This window comes from Aythya fuligula, chromosome 6 (assembly GCF_009819795.1).
Source record: "Aythya fuligula isolate bAytFul2 chromosome 6, bAytFul2.pri, whole genome shotgun sequence".
In the NCBI taxonomy this organism is placed as follows: Eukaryota; Metazoa; Chordata; class Aves; order Anseriformes; family Anatidae; genus Aythya; species Aythya fuligula.
In genome coordinates this window covers 6989648-7006688 of record NC_045564.1, presented here as the reverse complement: position 1 = coordinate 7006688, position 17041 = coordinate 6989648, and the positions used below count along the sequence as shown (strand labels likewise).

Genomic DNA, 17041 nt, shown 5'->3' with positions numbered 1-17041 from the left:
GGCCTTGAATATTTTCACAGAGTTGGAACACAGGCAGGATGACATCATGGAGGACTGCACATTTCGTTTTGAAAATGCATGTTGACAGCTAACTCTGTATTCCTAGGTTTATTCTTCAAAGAGGAACAAGTCAAAATTAGGTGAGGTTCGTTCATTCCAAAATCCCTTCCAGAAAAGGCAGGCAGCTATACACTCACACATCTGACCTAATCACTTAAAGACTGGGAGAAGTGGACAACAGTATACTCAATTAGACACTCCTCCACTGCTATGAAAGTTTGTCCTAAAAAGGATGAAACAAAAATAATAATAATAATTAAAAAAAAAAAATCTAAAAGTGTGTACCTCTACTTCTTAAATTAATGGGATACAGTTCAGATGATCAGCACAGTACAGTATGCACAGCAGAGCCAAAGGGTACACACTTAAATCCTACATTTGCACAAATTACACTGACATTTAAAAAACATTGATGATTTGATTTCTCCTGAATTCCTCAAGCAAGGAGAAAGGTGATTCCAACTCTTATTTTCCTTTTCTTTTCAGTGCAAGAGCAAAACATACCTTCTCCAAGGCTCCCTGGCTAATAGTCTGTGTGGGTAACATGAGAGTGGCATCTCCAGAGTGAACGCCTGCATCCTCCACGTGCTCTGAAATAGCATGCGAGATAACCTGCAGACAATAATTATATAGGAATTAGTCACCTCACACGCTCCCATGAACTGTGCCCCCAAGTCCAAACCCTCTGCTGTGTACAGACCAGCAGTCTCCTGAAGAGAGCTCTATCCAGAAGTCAAAAGAGATGGGTCAAAAAGGGAATCTCCCAAGATTTTGGGAAGAACAGCCTACAGCAGACACAGGGCATATGAAAAAGGGAATTGTGTTAGTGTCTTTCATTCTGTGGTTAAGCAAACTGAAAACGATAGAAGCTACCACAGTCTGGAGATCCTACGACCCCCTCTAACACTGCTGACTCAGAAGGTAAGGCCCCATTAGGCTTTAAACCAGCTCTTTAAGTTCTCCTTGCTACAAACACAAACGAGTTGTCATTCCCCATCATTTGTAAACATTTGCTTACTCTTTCATGGTGTTTTAATTGTGGAGAGAACCAAGCAGGAGAAACTCAGGCCCTAAGGTTTTAAGCTAAATGAATTGTATCAAGGTGCACTACCTTGATATCCAGAAAAGACAATGATCTTGTCTATATGTTAAAAATGAATATTAAAAACAGTATTTCTATTGAATGACAAGTTTGTGTTTTTTGTGAAACCTGTATTTGATTAGTAACGACATGCAAGGCGAAGCTGTAGTAATAAAACTGTGGTAATACTGTAAAACATGCTGACAATTCTGATACGAGTCATTTGCGAAGCCAGTGATTTGTGAATCCAATAGAAGTTATATCCTAAAGGATTCAGGCATGTGGTTAAGCAATGTTTAAAAAAATTATTTAGGTGTATACAATAAGGTAGGCTGAGCTTTTCAAGCATGATGTTTTTGAACCTCAGAGGAATTCATCTTTTCTTGTTTCTCTTCTCTTCTAGGCACAAATCCATGGCTGTACAAAATAAATCATTAAAACCCACATTTTTTTTTGCAATTAAAAAAAAAAAAAAGTTTAATATTAATGAAAAGCAAAAGTTCTTACTCTTCCTGCCTTGGCTACAGCATCCATTTCCACCTCACGGGCATCTTCAATAAACTTAGTGAGTACCACAGGGTGATCCTGTCATGATGACAAACCAAAAGAAAGCTTTTAGTTGAGAGTATTTGTGGATCATCCAAGTGCTCACTATTCATCACTGTAAAACCTTTGGAAGCAGAATCCCACAAGGCCAATCTATTAATATCCTTATTTCTAAAGATTAGCAATCTTTGCCAAGGAAATAATAGGGGGAAACTTGGCATAATTTCCCCAAAGCCACTCAAGCACTCCATAAAGTGTCACCATGACAGTGAATATTTGGAGAAAAATGCAAAGAGCTTTTAGGTGAGACCATGACAGAAAGAAGATAGTGCAACACCTGCAAGGATCCAGGGACCTCTGATCTTGTCTTCTAGAGATGTTCCTTACCTCTGAGATCTTCAGTTTGTCTGTGAGCCTCACGGGCACCTCACTTGCCTTTTGCTATTTCAGTTAAGTCACATATTTCAGTCAACCTATCTATTCCTTTCTCGTTTCTCTGCCTGGTTTCCTAAGTCTCCCAGGGAGAAATTGCCACTAATTATAGCTGGCCAGGAACGACCTACCCTTGAGTCTCAACACGTTCCCTGGTATACAGAGTTTTCCTTCCTCTTCCTTCTGCCTGTCTCTGGGATGCCAGAGCACACTTCTCCAATGCTTTCTTCTCCCAGGCACTCACTCCAACAGATGCTTAAAAATCTAATCCGCATTCTTCCAGGCCAGCTTTATGTCTCAACATTTTACCTGTCCCATCCACTATTAACTGCCTGTTATTTATTAGAGAATAAAATGGAATAAATGACAGCCTATGCATGCTCAAAAGGCTCCTCTTGAAAAAATATAAAGCAACTCCAAAAGTTACAAGACACGATTCCTTACATCTATCAGTGCAAGGGTAAATTCACAGGCAAGGACAATGCCACAGCCTATGTTGTTTCATAAATTTAGTGGCCTGTGTCGTGTAACTTTCTGTCTTGCCGCAGTTTTTCACCAGGAGATTTTATATGTGCACACAACCTTGTCTGTTCCAGTCTGTCTCAACTCTCGCAAGAAATTTAGACGGTTATTGACAACATAAACACCATAATGAGACAACACCGTCACCGCAAAGTGGCTAAAACAACACAACCCCGCAGGTCAGGCACTTTATCTGGAGATGCTTTGTTGGGTGGAGCAAAAATAGATAAGGGTTTGTAACGAGAAAAATGAACTCTGTGTCCCACACGGATGCTCACATTCAGTTCTGTGCTCACAGGTAATTCAGTGCAACCAGTCATGGCCCATAAAGTCTTGACAAAGTTAAAAAACCTCCTTAATTTAGCAGCAAAATACAGTACTTTTTTCTGTTGTGCTTTTTGCCTGCTTAGCTTCTACTGTACTAAGGCTGTTGTCAGTACAAACACACTGCATGAAGAAGGAAGTCTTCCCTTTGCAGTCTGGCTACACTCACAAAAATTTAGCACGTAAATCTAGCATACTTCTCTGCAGGATCAAGGCCAGAGTACCCAGAAATTCACGGCTCCTCTCCTTCAGCTCCCCACAGGGCCTCCTGTGCCTGGGCTCAGACCTCTCAGCAAGGAAGAGCATCATTGCCCAATTCAAGTTTATCAAGCTGTGACAAGTTGAGCTGACCAAGGGTTACTTTCCTGGGCACTACCATCATAAAGATGCCCACAGCAAGTGTTCTGTCCCACTGAGCACTGCTGTCTGCTTTGCCTCTGTGAGCACACGGGGAAATACAAATGAAGTACAGAGAGAAGCTCCATGTTTTAGGTGGCTGAGCATCACTGAAAGCCTGTTTTTCAGCGCCAGTTGACCCTGCAAGCCTTTCAAGAATTAATTCCATGACTTCTCCCCATAGAAGTAACAGAGGTAGTATCCCGCTTTCAAAAATCCCTTTAAAATTGTTTGCAAATGATACCGAGTGGTCTTCTTTCCTCCACATTAACTTATCCTTCAGGATGTTACTGCTTTGCAAGGTCTCTCCATTTGACTAGCTCTTTTCTTACCAAAAGGTTAAACTTCCATCATTTGCCTCATACATTTAAAAAACACGTTTGTTTTTATTTTCTTCTTGCTCAAACTTAAGAAATCCATCACCTAAGAAATCCTCTGAGTAAGCAGCAATGTGCCTGCTGCCTTAGCCAGTTGTGTATTCAGAGAGCTCCTCTAACTACTTCACTCCGAGATTCCCCATGAGAGCAGTGCTTATGGCATTACAGCACTTTTCTGAACAGGGATCATTCAAAAAAAAAAAAATAAAAAAAAAGAAATGGGGGAGAGGTTGAGAGGAACAAGAAAACAGGCCAAAAGGCCAAGCCAAACTCAGAGGCTGCTGAAAGGTCAGACTCCAAATTCTGTATATCGTTCATTTGAGCTCAATCATTTCACTTTTTCCTCCTCCTACACTCCCAGCTCTCCAAACATCCCTTACACACTAACAACAATAGCAAGGATGGAAAAACAAAAAAAAACAAACAAAACAAACAAACAAACAAAAAAAAACCACCTCAGGCCTTGAGCTGTTTACTATGTTTTGAAGCACTCGGGTCTTCAGGAAATTGCTCAGATTTTTCCTTTTCTAAATTTCAGTGTTCTAGACCAAAACCTTCCCCTTGCTGGGAAAAAAAAAAAAGATACTAAAAAAGCCAAAATAACTTTTAAAACATTTAAAACTGACACCTTTCATCTTCTGCTTTACATACTCTGCAGATCAGTAATCCCACTGGATTAACAGTAAGCAAGCACCAGTCTGCGTCTGTACCAAAGGAAACTCAGTACGTGATTTGGAGAGCTAAATGTCATAGCAAAAGCTTGCAAAGGTTCCTGCACAGAAGATCCACCCTTTAGGGAATGAACGGAGGGGTCAAACTTGAATTTCCCTGGCTCCTCCCCAGGCAAGGAAGAGAGTTGGGAAAAAGCAATACAGAAACAGAGGGAAAGCACAGCTCAGGTGGAACAAACACAGCAAACACAAAAAGCAAAAGCAGTGGCAGGGCAAATACTGGTACCTGAGAGACTCTGGTGGCTTCTGCTAAGAACTTCTTCATTTCATCTTCGGTGAATACTACATTCATTGCAGACCCACTGTAAGAATGACATAAAAAAAAAAAAAAAGGTAAACCCAAACCAGATAATCTTCCCTCAAGACGGTAAGGGAGACATTACAGCATTAGACACGCCAGCACAACTACCTTTATGTGACAGGCTGAGCAAGACCCTGGCTTAAGCCACCCACTCATTCTACTCTGGACTGAAAGAAAGGCAGAGCTGGTACCTCACGAACCTCCACCAGCCTTCCAGAGATGACAGGTGACCTCCAGAACTATGATGAAAAATCAAGCAACGCACTGGGGCTGTGCAGCCTTAGCACTGCTGGGAAATCCCCTTCCTGGCCCAAGCTTTTGAAGCCCCCCTAAGCTGGAGGAGGTGGCAAGTCAGCCAGATATCCCCACTCCAGACCCAGCCTCCTTTACCATATTGTCAGCCCGACTGCTCTTCAGTGGCCAGGCCGTTGGTGATGGTTGTGACAGTGCAAATGAAGGTGACAATGGGCTGCAACATGGGCTGACAGTAATTCAGTCCCTTTGAAAGGCAGGATCTTTTAAAAATTGTTTCTTAAGATCTAACATTGCTTACTTCTACTACTGTCACTCGATTTCCCCTTTGCTTTGGTGGGCAAGCCCACAGAGGCTGTGGGGAAAAGTGAAGGAAGGACCTATCCCATGAAATCAGGCCCTCGAACCTAAGATAAATAGCCCCAAGTACCTACAGGCTTACACTTTATTGGACTGCAACTTCAGCTGATGTAGATCAATAGAGTTCAATTAAATGCAGGGACCTGTGTCAGCTGCACCACTGAGGATGTGAACGGGTGCACACGGTACATAAATGGTGAGGAAATGCATTTAGTTTTCAAAGGCAACTGGCAAATATTAAAGGCCAGATCTGTACAAAGGATGAAGAAGTCTAGCTGTGGACCTGCTGCCGTTCTGCAAATAGAGGCCAGGCAGTATGCTGCGCAAGGGCTTTTCACTTTATATTTCTTCAAGTTTGACATTCTGCAGTTTCATCTCCCTGAAATTCCCCTAATCTGTCCTGAAGTTCCCCTAACCTTGAAATGCTCAAAATACCTTGGAAATACTGTGTTAAGAAATACTTCCATGGCAAGGGGCTATGCTTAATTTAATAGAAATGGAAACAACAGGCTAAAAGAAGTGTGCCCTAAAAATCTAGCAAGTGACATCAGGAGCACTTTCTAAGTTGTCCTCCTGATCAGAGTGCTGGCTTTTAACTTTGCTTTGCAACTCCACTGCAAGCTTCAGAAACTGAATAGAAAAGTCACAATCAGCAGTCTTCTAAAAGATATTTCCTTGAAGTTGAACATATATGAACTGTTTCTTTTTTCCCCTGTTTTAAATGAAAAGATTTTTTTCACTCCCCTGAAAATGAATATTGTGTCTCCTCATTTTGATATGTTTCTTTTCATATGAAAAGGATCCTGTCTCCAATTTATTTGCACTTGTAAATTGTGCCCGGCAAACTGCCTCTTTGTGCCTAGTCAGCTATGAAGAAACTCCTCACAGAGAAGAGTGATCATTCAAAACCTGTGTGAGCACTGATGTAACTTCTTCAAAAAGTCTAGCTGTCGGAAATGTGCAGTTCTGTACAATGTCTATTTAAAGAAAAACAGCTGCCACAGTGCAGGGACATAAAACATGCCTGTAAGCAGAGAAGCTTGGCAAATAAGAAGCTGAATTCAAAAGACACACTGTCATTTTCTGATAACAGATGCCAACCCCAATAAATGGCCTCAGCACACTGCCTTCTGTTTTTCCTGGTGGCAAACAATTTTCTGGCTTAATTGTACAGGTAGGCTCAGGAACCTTAAGGAGTATCCCAGATGGCTCCTGTTTTTGGTCTTCATACATGAAAAAGGCAGTTCAGCTAAAGAGATGTTCTTAGGAATGTGTTCTGCCTTTGATCTGTGCCTGATGGACAGAAGGGAACCATTGGCTCCCTTTACTGGTACAGGCAGTCGTTCAACCTGTTAAGACTGGCAGCTTCCTGCTGCACGCACCTAGCACAGCGTATTCCAAGGACCCTAAAATGACTCTCTCCCTTGCCTCCAAAAGGCTTTTTTACTTCATACCCCCCAGCTTGATGAGCTCTGATGTTTGAGCCTTACCTCAGAACATAGGAAGGCCTCAGCAAACATGGGTAACTCACAGAGCCTGCAAATTCAACTGCATCTCTCTAAAGACAGGGAGGGAAAACATGCTGTGAACAAGAACATATTTTAAAGTCATTCCAAAATATCACTCTGACTGCATTTGCATTTGAAATATAGAAAGAAAGATGTAGGGGACTACAGGCTGGGCTAAACAAAATGCACAGCTCCACTGTTCCAGAGTTGTCCTCCTCAGAACCTCCCTGTCCAGACAGCGTCACCGGGGAAAAAAGGTGCTGCCATGTCTCTATTCCTTGGCAATCTCCACACAATAGAGTAGTTTTCAAGGCTAGCAGAATAAACCAGAGTAGCCTGATAGTGGTGCTAACATTTGCTGGTTATCTATCCCATGATGTGTGAGGATAATATGAAGCCACTTCCCTTCCACTTCCCATTCCACTCCCATACCTGAGCTACAGCATCATTCCACAAGGATCAAAAAGTTCTTCAACATGGATAGTAAAAAGCTGTCAAATGTCTTCAGAATCTTGAAACATTAGCAGTACATTATCTCCAGCAGATGCTCACAACACCTAGGCACTTGGTTATTTCCCAGACCATTTCCCAACTTACCAGAGTGCTGACTGCCTTCCAGGGAGCCTGGGCCACACGCAGCTCATCCAGAACAGCTGAGAAAACAGAGCGGTCTTCTGCCCGGTCAATCTGCAAAGGATTCGTGCCAAGAATCTTCACTCCACTCTGGTACAGCGGCACTGCCAAGTTATTGGGAATCTGCCCACCTACAGAAATAATGCAGCCACTGCATCCCTGTTGGCAGAGAGAAAGAAGCACAGTCACGTCCAAGTTAGCTTAACATTAAAAACTGTTATAATTAGGGAGCCAGCGTACAGATCACTCATTTTTAGATTGTTATGTGTAAAGGCAGATGACAACTTTTCTGATCCGGAGGTACCCAGATTGCAAAGTCTGATTCAGAGCGCAGCCTCTCTAAAACACACTGTCCTCCTTGATGTCATCAACAGGCAGCAGTAACTTGAGGTCAAATTCCCCAGGAAACCAAAGGAGTCTGCAGTGTTCACATCCCCTTTGATATCAGACCAAGATTTTCTCGTTTCTGTCAGAGACACAGACTACTACCTTATTTTCATGTCATGTCTGGGGTCTTCTGCTTTCCCAGGGAGGATAAGCACAGAGCTGACACACGCTCTCTCGCTTTGCAGAGGAAAGGAGCCGTGCTACAAAAATATCACGGCCTGCAAGAAAACTCACAGCTCTGCTCACTGGGGGCAGGTCTCCCTCCCTTCCTCCTGCATGTGTGGGCATGGAGACCGAGCCCTGCTGCAGCCACTGGACACCCAGCACGACCACACGAGATGTTTTAGGGGGCCCTCATGCTGACCCCTTGCTGCCCTGCACAGAGCAGAGCCGAGCTCCCCAGAGCCCAACCCAGCAGGCAGCCCGTGGTGGTGAGTCAGGATACATTCAGCTCTTTATTTTAATTTGTCTTCATTATTTGTGCCTAGCTCTTCATTTCTTGTAGCACACTCGACAGCAACAAATATTTCAGCCGAACTCTCCCACATGCTCGTTGTTTGCAGCTTGTTTGCGAGCACTTAAATTCCCGAAGCAGATGAGTTAGGACAGGTGACACAGCATCCTCCAGCCTCAAAGGCACGTTTTGTGTTTGTGGCTGGGTAACCACAACGTTTTAAGCAAGGAAATAATAAACGTCAAATAACAAGGAGACAGCTGAGCTTCCTCATAAACGTACAGCCTCCTTCAGGTGCTGTATGGCTTTTTTTTTTCCTCTTTTTTCCTTACATAAACCCCTGAAGGCTTTCCAGTACAGCAGAGTTTGGCGGGGAAATTTTCAGCAGTAAAAATAACAGGCTTTGGAGAAGCTGCAACAATTATAAGGATGTGAATTACATTTAGATCATTTAATAATTCGGGGTAATTAAATAACGGGCGCTTTAATTCCAAATTAAAGCTGGTGAAACTTTGCCCAAAGGAGGATCCGGCCTGCAGTACAGCTGTAGCGATGGGCTCCTTTGAACCAAACGTGTTTTACACAGTTTCACCCACCTCCAGCAAATGAGAAGCATAAATCAACATCCAGAGCGCAGTGATACACGGTTTGGCTCTATCCTTTAGAGTATCAATGTTCTTTTAATTAACAAGTGTGTTTTTCCTGAAGAAGGCTAACCCCGCTGGCCTTCCTGGAAGAGGAACTTCTTAATGAGGGATTGAAAGGGATTTAGAGTGGGAGATCCGTGAGCCGCGAGCAGGATGGACTAGAAGTGACTCAGAAAGAAACAGATGATAAATGCTAGAACAAACCCTGCTTAACTTTAATGTGGATAATTTCCTACCATAATAAGGATCCACTAAAAAAGCCTGGCATTTAAACAGCACTTATTATCCCAAGGTCTACAAGATTACTCATTTGCCTCGCATGCTAATAATCCACAGTGATGGAGCTGATGTTTTTTCCTACTCTCCATGCATTCGTTTCTGGGATGACGTACAGCTGCCAGCCAAGGGCAGCCATCTGAAGGAGCTTAGTCCTGGGAGGGAAAAACTCTGTTAGCAGAGGGTGGGGCAGGGACAGAAGCTGTTTGGTGCCCACTTGGGGCTATCCCATGGCATCAGAGCTCTCCTTCTCCAGCTCTGAAGAAAAATCCGTTCATTTCTGGGTCTAAAACCCCCTCAAGTTTCCAGAGCCATCCAAAATACAGAATTTATCTCCAGCCCCTGGACTCGTCAGCATCCCAGATGGAGGAGAACCAGACCGTGAATAAGCAAACCCCTTCTCACAGCTTGGAACGAGTCCAGTTTGATAACGTCCCAACCCAGCTTTGATGCCAAGGTCGACCCTCACCACAACGTATCCCAAACGTATTTCAGCCACAAATGTCCCAGCTAACAGCCTCTCTTCAGCTGCTGCTTATTTCTTCCTTTAAACCAATTCCAGCCACTGAGCCCCGAAAATCAAAACGCTGCCCACGTCCAAGCTGGGATGGCATCAGGGTCTCCGAAGAGACAGAGGAGATGGCTTCTCGAGCAGATAGCAAAGAATCACATGCTCATTTTCACTCAAAAAGAACCATAAATCGAGACCCAGCTGCTGTGTATTTTTTCCTTTAAAATTCTGCTTTTCTTTCCCAAAGAATGCCTTTGCCCAAGGAGCAGCCCGTTGCCCAGGCAGGGAACAGGTCTGCACTGCTGAGGAACGTGGGCAGACTGAAAACGGACTCGGCCGCATATCACTTTGTCATCAGCCATATTTTAATTATAAAGAAAATGAATAACATCCTTGCCAACAGAAAGCCTTAAAATATACACTGTACATAATCTAGTGAAAGAAGTCTGGGGAGAATTATTTTCCCCTTTATTATAAAAATCACTCTTTTTATTACTACCTTGCTTTTATGTCATTAGTAATAGAGTTGGGTTTTCTTTTTCCCTGAGTTTGAAAACAAATTAGACCATTAAAATTGTACCTAAGAGCCTCCTTTAGTTTTATGAATTGTTTCAGAATGATCCTAGAAACTGAAAAAGAATCAGAAGAGGCCCTCAAGCAGAGAGATATTAAAATAAAAAGGGAACATCTTCTCTGGAAACAAAAAAACAATAAATCTGAGGGAAGGGATTTTTTTCTTTTCTTTTTTTTTTTTAATTGTCGTCCTCACAGACTACCACCTAACTTTGCACCTTCCCAGTAAATTAAACTTCCCTCCAAGCACAGCTCCATCTGCAGAGCCCAGTCTCTGGTGCCTGAGCAGCTGTGGATGTCAACTAGAGAAGGAGAGGTGGGGACACAAGGGACAGAAAGAGAAGGGGCAGCTGAGGACGTCCCTGGGACAGCGCCGTGCCAAGCCACGAGCAGTACTTGGCAGGCAGGTTGGGGTCCCCATCATCTCGTTAGTCAACCCACCTCTTGACATAGCCTAATTTGTCTAATTAGAACACAAAGTCGTTGCCCAAAGTTTGATGTTAATCCTAAGAACGTTTAGTGTTGATGCATCACCCCTATTGGGGGATGAGGGCTGTCCTTTGTTTGCTGGTGGTTTTACCTAGGGTGCAGCAATGCTCCGGGGCTTTTAGAGTATTTGCCCCACTGACACTACTCATTGCACACTGAAAAACTAGAGGAAGCTAATTAGCAGCAAAGCTTAAAAGCCTGGACTGAAATCCTGGCATTATTCCTGTGTTCCATACTAAACTGGGATAACGAGGAGGTTATTTGCAGGATCTCTGAGGGATTTCAGAATCAAATCCTAAGTTTTGAACTTGGTTGTTTCCTTAGGGACCAACTTCCAGTTGCACTTGCCTGAGGAAATACTCTGTTTACAGTGCATTAGCAATTGGCTCACTCATGTTTAAAAAATGACACAGCAAATAGTGTATTTTAGTACTTTGCTGGAGGTCTGGAGTCTGTCCCCAGGTCTGCCCACATCCTTTGGCAGACTGCGCAGTCTCTCCCCTCCTCAGAGATTCAGTTTCCTCACTTGCAAATTAGGCATAACGATGCCATTCCCGGTGGCCACTACTTAAGAAGTGCTCTAAAACAGTTAAGTACTTACTCTTCTTCATGGGATTTACTAGACAGCACAGCCTAACTTTGGATGTTTAGGCTCAGAGCCTAATGTGTTTCATGTCTTCAGAGCAAACCCCTTCAGTTCCAGGTAGCACAGGGTGCTGCTATTAGACCTTGAGATCCACAGCACATCCCAGCACAAGCCAGGTCAGCCTACAGACTGAGAAATGCGAATTCCAACTCACCAAACCCCGCTGCAACTAGCAGGATGCTGCAAGCTTCAATACCCATGCATTATTCTTTTCACATATTTTTCTTACCTGACTTGCTAATTGCCAGCACTGTGTGTTTAAATGAGTAGTTGCTCCTCATCACCTATGCCTACCTTCTCTTTTGATCCTGCAGTAATTAGATGCTGTGTTTCATCAGTGTTATTTCTCTGACAAACTGTCACACCAATTTGCTCCACACCCCAAGTTCAGAAGTTCAGTTTTGGTTAAATAAACAAGAGTTCAATGTTTATAGAGCTGGGCCTTGGGGATACTCCTAAAGCATTCAAAAATTAGCCTTTCAGACTCCAGTGAGCCACCAGAGTCTTTTAACCCTCCCTAAGTCGACACTGCAGTAACTGCATCTGTCTTTATGAAAATTTAAAGAAGAGGTAAAACAACATGGAAAAAAAGAAAGTATGAAGATGCAATCTAAAAATGGTGCCCCTAAAGTATTTTGCAAATGGCTTAAGAACAGGGCCTAGGGACTGGACTTGCGATGGGCTTTTGCTTCGTCCTATATTTGGGAATGATCAAAACATAGCCAGGTTATAAAACGTTTTTGAGAACTACCTCCCAGTCACAAAAGGGCTGAGCTCAAATTGGCTTGTGCTGGGAAAGAGACAAGAAAAATCACAAGTTTAATATAACTTGGGCTCCTCGAAGTCACTTCAGCAAGTTACAACTCACACTGAATTTCAAGGAAGATTACAGTTCCTGTAAGCACCTCTGATAACTTCAGTTTCTGTAGTGGAACCTCCCATTATCAAATCTCCTTGGGACCCCTCTTTGCTTCTTAGTATTGGCAGCTCTGAGCACCTGAAAACTCCCAGCAGGCAAGGGCGATGTCTGGCTCAGGAGCCAGCCCATCTTCCAGTTTGATGGCAAATCAAATGTCCTTCTGGCCTGCCTGCACGTGGACAATGTTCACCACACTGCCACCGTACTGTAAGGCCCAAGACTGCAAGCTCCTGAGCACGCAGAAGTGCTGTTCTGTTTGCTTCAGGGGGAGCACTTGTGCTTAAAGTCAAGGATATGTTTAAGTGCTAAAGCTCAGCACTGCAAGGGCAGAACAATTTGTGCGATAAATGACTGTGCAGCAAATTAAATCTGCTTGTAAATATTGCACAATATGGCATCTTGCAAAATAATTTAATATTTATTTGGCATTCATTATTGAGCAGTCTGCTAGGAACATCAACGATGTGTAAAATGCAACACTGGGATCCAACCCAAACAGCTTTAGCTAGCGTGCTCTCCCCTCCTCGCCCACAGCTGTTCCGCCAAAGCGAGCTGGTGACATGAATTTTGAGAAGTTTGGGCCACTTTGTGGCTTTTTGTTGCTGCTTCTGCTTTTCTTTACCTCATATTGGTAGATGTCCAGGATCCTTTCCAACGACAGCTCCTCGAAGTACAGTCTGTCACACTCATCAAAATCCGTGCTCACCGTCTCCGGGTTGCAATTCACCACCACGGTCTTGTTGCCAAGCTGACGCAGCGTGCGGATGCTGGAGACAGCACACCAGTCAAACTCCACGCTGCTGCCTGCCAGGAGACAGAGAAGTGGGCAAGGAAAGGACGGATGCACAGAAGAAAACAAACAGACGTTCTCAGCATTCACGCTGAATAAAAAAAAAAAAAAAAAAAAAAAAAAAAAAGAGGAAAAAAAAGCCAACAGTGCTTCCTGTCAGCTCAGAGCAAGCAACCCAATTGTCCTCCCATGGAGAGTAATCAGCCCCAAACATGGTTCTCCAAGAGCATCAGGTAAGCTGGCTCAGCTCCTCCAGCTCTTGCTGCCTCTCAGCCGACACACTTTGAGAAGGACTCTAGGCAGAACCTAGAGGTGACCAAAATGAGCGCGCATTACGAGGCAGTGCTGTTTACTTCAGGAAACACGAAGTATTTGTATAGCTGCTGTTTGAGAAACGGAAGACTGAAGTGGTTTTTGCCTCTCAGAAAAGCAGAGTGTGCTTAACCAAGCAGAGAAGTGACAAGCTTTGACTTTCCCACACACTGACTCTAGGTAGGGCAAATTGATGGATGAACTTTTGGAGCCACTCTGCGATCCTTTTACCTTGGTTTAAATGCCTCAGCAGCTGTGGCATCGTTGTGGCAGGCACATCCTAACTGTCCTGAGCTCTGAGTAAGCACTGTGCCTGCCTCTAAAGGAAAGGGAGAAAGAGGGAGTCAACTGGCACTCTGCAAGTTCCCTGCTCTACACAACTTTTGGCAATGCTGCAGGCTTCAGGCAGTGCCAGAGTCCAGACATGAGGTAACAGCCACCATCCCATAAATTTCTGCACGCAAACATTCAAGAGAGGTACCATAAACAGAGAACGATGCATACTAAAGAACATCATTAAATGGTTATGCTAACGGTCTACAAGAAAACCTTGACCTCATCGTGATGTGTTCACAGTCATTACATGATCGTTAACCACTGATATAATTTTTTTTTATATATATATATAATTGTGTGACAAGATGCATTGGAAATTCAAGCTGTGCTTAATTGCTGCCTCCACAACACCTAGTTACAAACAGATGGCTGGCACAGGTCACTCACTGACAAGCACACTATTTATTTCCCTGCTACCGTCAAACAGGAATCTCAAAACATGCCTGGGCCTCAGCGAAAACCCTGCAGAAAAGACGGGGAAATCAAATTTGAAACAGGATGTTTCCCAGAACAGTCACCGTTCACCTTTTTTATTCCACCTCAATTATTCAGGCATTCTTATACATCAGAAACCTCAAATACAGGTCAAGATGGTAACCTGCAGTCCCCAGCAGGCTGCCTTGGATGCTACCTGGGAATACAGCTGAACATGCAGAGGTCAAATCCAGCTGCATCAAGTAAGGGCCATATCCAAGCAGTGGGAAAAGTGAAGACAACAAATCATTTGTAATGCTGGTAATGGCTGGTGTAACATAACCAGACGCTGCTCTGGAGAAGATAATTACTACAATGCAGGCCTGGTTTTGAACTCACTTTCAGGTTTCGATCGTGTTAAGTTTGAGTACATCATACAATTAGCAGAGCATTCTGCTGGTCAAGGGGCTCAGTGCAATTGCTTATTTGTTCGCTTTTCAGGGCTGCCTGTGACACAAAGCTTGATCAGGTTGTTCCCTGCAGAGGACAGGAGGTACCCTCCTGGCAGGAAGCGAGGGGCAAGCAATCCCCAGCCAAAGCTCAGCTGATCCCACTCAATTATGGCTGTAATTCAGAAGGTGCAGAGCAAAGCCAAACATGCTGCTCACTTGCCTTCAAAGGATAACAAAGAAAAAGAATCAACTTGACTAGAGCACCTAGAAAAAATCTTTTAGAGGTGTAAGTCGTGGCTTCCCCTATTAGCAGGCCTTATTTAGTTGCAATCTCTTTTAAAGATTGATCTGATCTTGTTTCAAAGTCCTGATCTAATCAGCTACAGAGCAGATAAGACCAGTATCAGATCTGAATGGTTGATCTAAACAGTTACAAGCTTTAGGCGAACAGCGCAAAATGCATTTGCATAAATTCGATCAAGTTATTAAACAATACTGCCACACTTTGTGTGTTCACATTTTGCAGCCATCGTACACAGCCTGTTGACTGGCAGAAGCACTCACAACAAAATAAGTGCAATCTTGAAGCGTTCCTCCTGATTTCACTCATCTCAACATTCACACTGGAAACTGAGTTAAAAGAGACACATCCTACCAACAGCACCAGGAGCGTACCACACGGCCCATCCATCCAAGCAAAACAAATGGATGCAGTTTGTGTTTCAGCTTTCAAAACCCATCACCATTACTTGTGAGACGCAGAGCAAAAATATTTCTGAGGAACAGCCAATCTTTTTCTTGTCAATGACAGTGAGCTATTTGGAAGGATCCATGAAAAGAAAAAAGTAGTCACATAAAGAATTCAGCATGGTCTGTCTACCTAATATCCATAGCCATTTGGAAACTCTTATGCTGCATAATCATCTGAGTGGACTGAAACAAGCTGCATACAGAGAACTGCTTACTCAAAAGTAGCTGAAGTTACCCAAATCTTTATTGTAGCCACCTATACTTACAACATTAAAATGCATAACGTACAACAATGTAGTCACGAGCTGACAGAATACTTATCTAAGATGTGTGCAGCAGCAGCAAACTTCCACATGAGGTATCAGATTCTGAATGCCTCAACATTTGCCAAAAGTAAGGTTAAAAAAATTCCCTAAAACTTTGTGGAAATCACAACCAGGTGACATGCTCCTGCGTTTCAAGTAATAAAAAGTATCCTGTTTTTCCAGGGCGTGAAATGAAGTCTCCAAGCAAGTGTAAAAAGCAAACCTTCTGCTAGGAATTGATGTCCTGTGCACTGTGCTCCAGAGGGTTTTGTCACCATATGAGAAGAGGAACAAATGAACCACAGGAATATCCAAAGAAGGCTCGAGGGTGCAAGGAAAACAGAGGAGCTGTAAGAAAGATTTACCTATGTGATACGGTCCGCAGCCCAACACCATCACTCCACAGTCATCAAATTTTACATCGTGTTCCTGAGGAGGGAGGGAGAAAAGTCATTAGGGTCTGCACTCAGCAGCACCTAACTCCGTGCTTCTCAGAACAAACAGTTTCTGGCATTCAGCCCGTACCCAACAGCCTGATCCTTCAGGGCTCATGTCTGATCTAATTTACGGCGGTGTAAATGAAGTGCTACTGCACTGGAGCTGGTGGTGCTGCACCCAAACCAAGGGAGACGCAGCACCTTTGACTTGGCTATCCAAGCAGCCCAAGGAGCTACAAGTTTTCATAAAAAAAAAAATGCTAGAACGAGGTGAGTGAGACAAGTTCTGCATTCCTAGCGCCTGACCTGTGCCCAGAGGATGTCAGTACAGGTTTTACAAGACAGAGTCATAACAACACAGGAGCACTAACAGCAAATGCACTGGATCACCAGGCAAGAGACAGCACCAGGCCTGCTGAAAGGGGACTCTATGTAATAGCACTCAAAATAATTTCTACAGAGAACGAGGCATTTGCAAGATCTCCAGAAAAACTGCAGTACAGTGGGAAGAGATCAAACTGGACAGCAACAGAGCGTTGTTCCCAAACACACCTACCTGCCCGCTGTAGGTGACGTACAGGTAATTAGTTACCGCGGGGTACTCTGCCGCCAGCGTATCGATCTGCAGGGCAGAAGGAGAGCAGGGGCTGTTACTTGTCCAGTGCAAGAGTCTTTTTATGTACTGTTTCCCTTCCCCCCCCCCCCCCCATCTTTTCATATTTTTGACTTACTATTTTTCCTGCTGTGCCTTTCCTCAGAAGGTGACCCTAACTGCGATGTGCTGGCAATGCAGCAAATGCCTGCCCTGCCCCCAGGCCTT

At 43.7% G+C, this 17041-nt stretch overlaps 1 protein-coding gene across 1 annotated transcript in view; it reads right to left on the bottom strand.

Annotated features, from left to right (window-relative positions):
• The window catches only part of CPS1 (carbamoyl-phosphate synthase 1), a 90473-nt gene that overhangs the window by 15663 nt on the left and 57769 nt on the right, over positions 1-17041 (bottom strand). The window contains exons 23-30 of the mRNA XM_032190343.1: positions 16778-16843; positions 16150-16213; positions 13048-13229; positions 7488-7682; positions 6873-6940; positions 4696-4771; positions 1649-1726; positions 565-672 (exon numbers count right to left, since the gene is read on the bottom strand). Coding sequence (XP_032046234.1) covers positions 565-672; positions 1649-1726; positions 4696-4771; positions 6873-6940; positions 7488-7682; positions 13048-13229; positions 16150-16213; positions 16778-16843 — 837 coding nt within the window. The remainder of the gene's footprint in view (positions 1-564; positions 673-1648; positions 1727-4695; positions 4772-6872; positions 6941-7487; positions 7683-13047; positions 13230-16149; positions 16214-16777; positions 16844-17041) is intronic.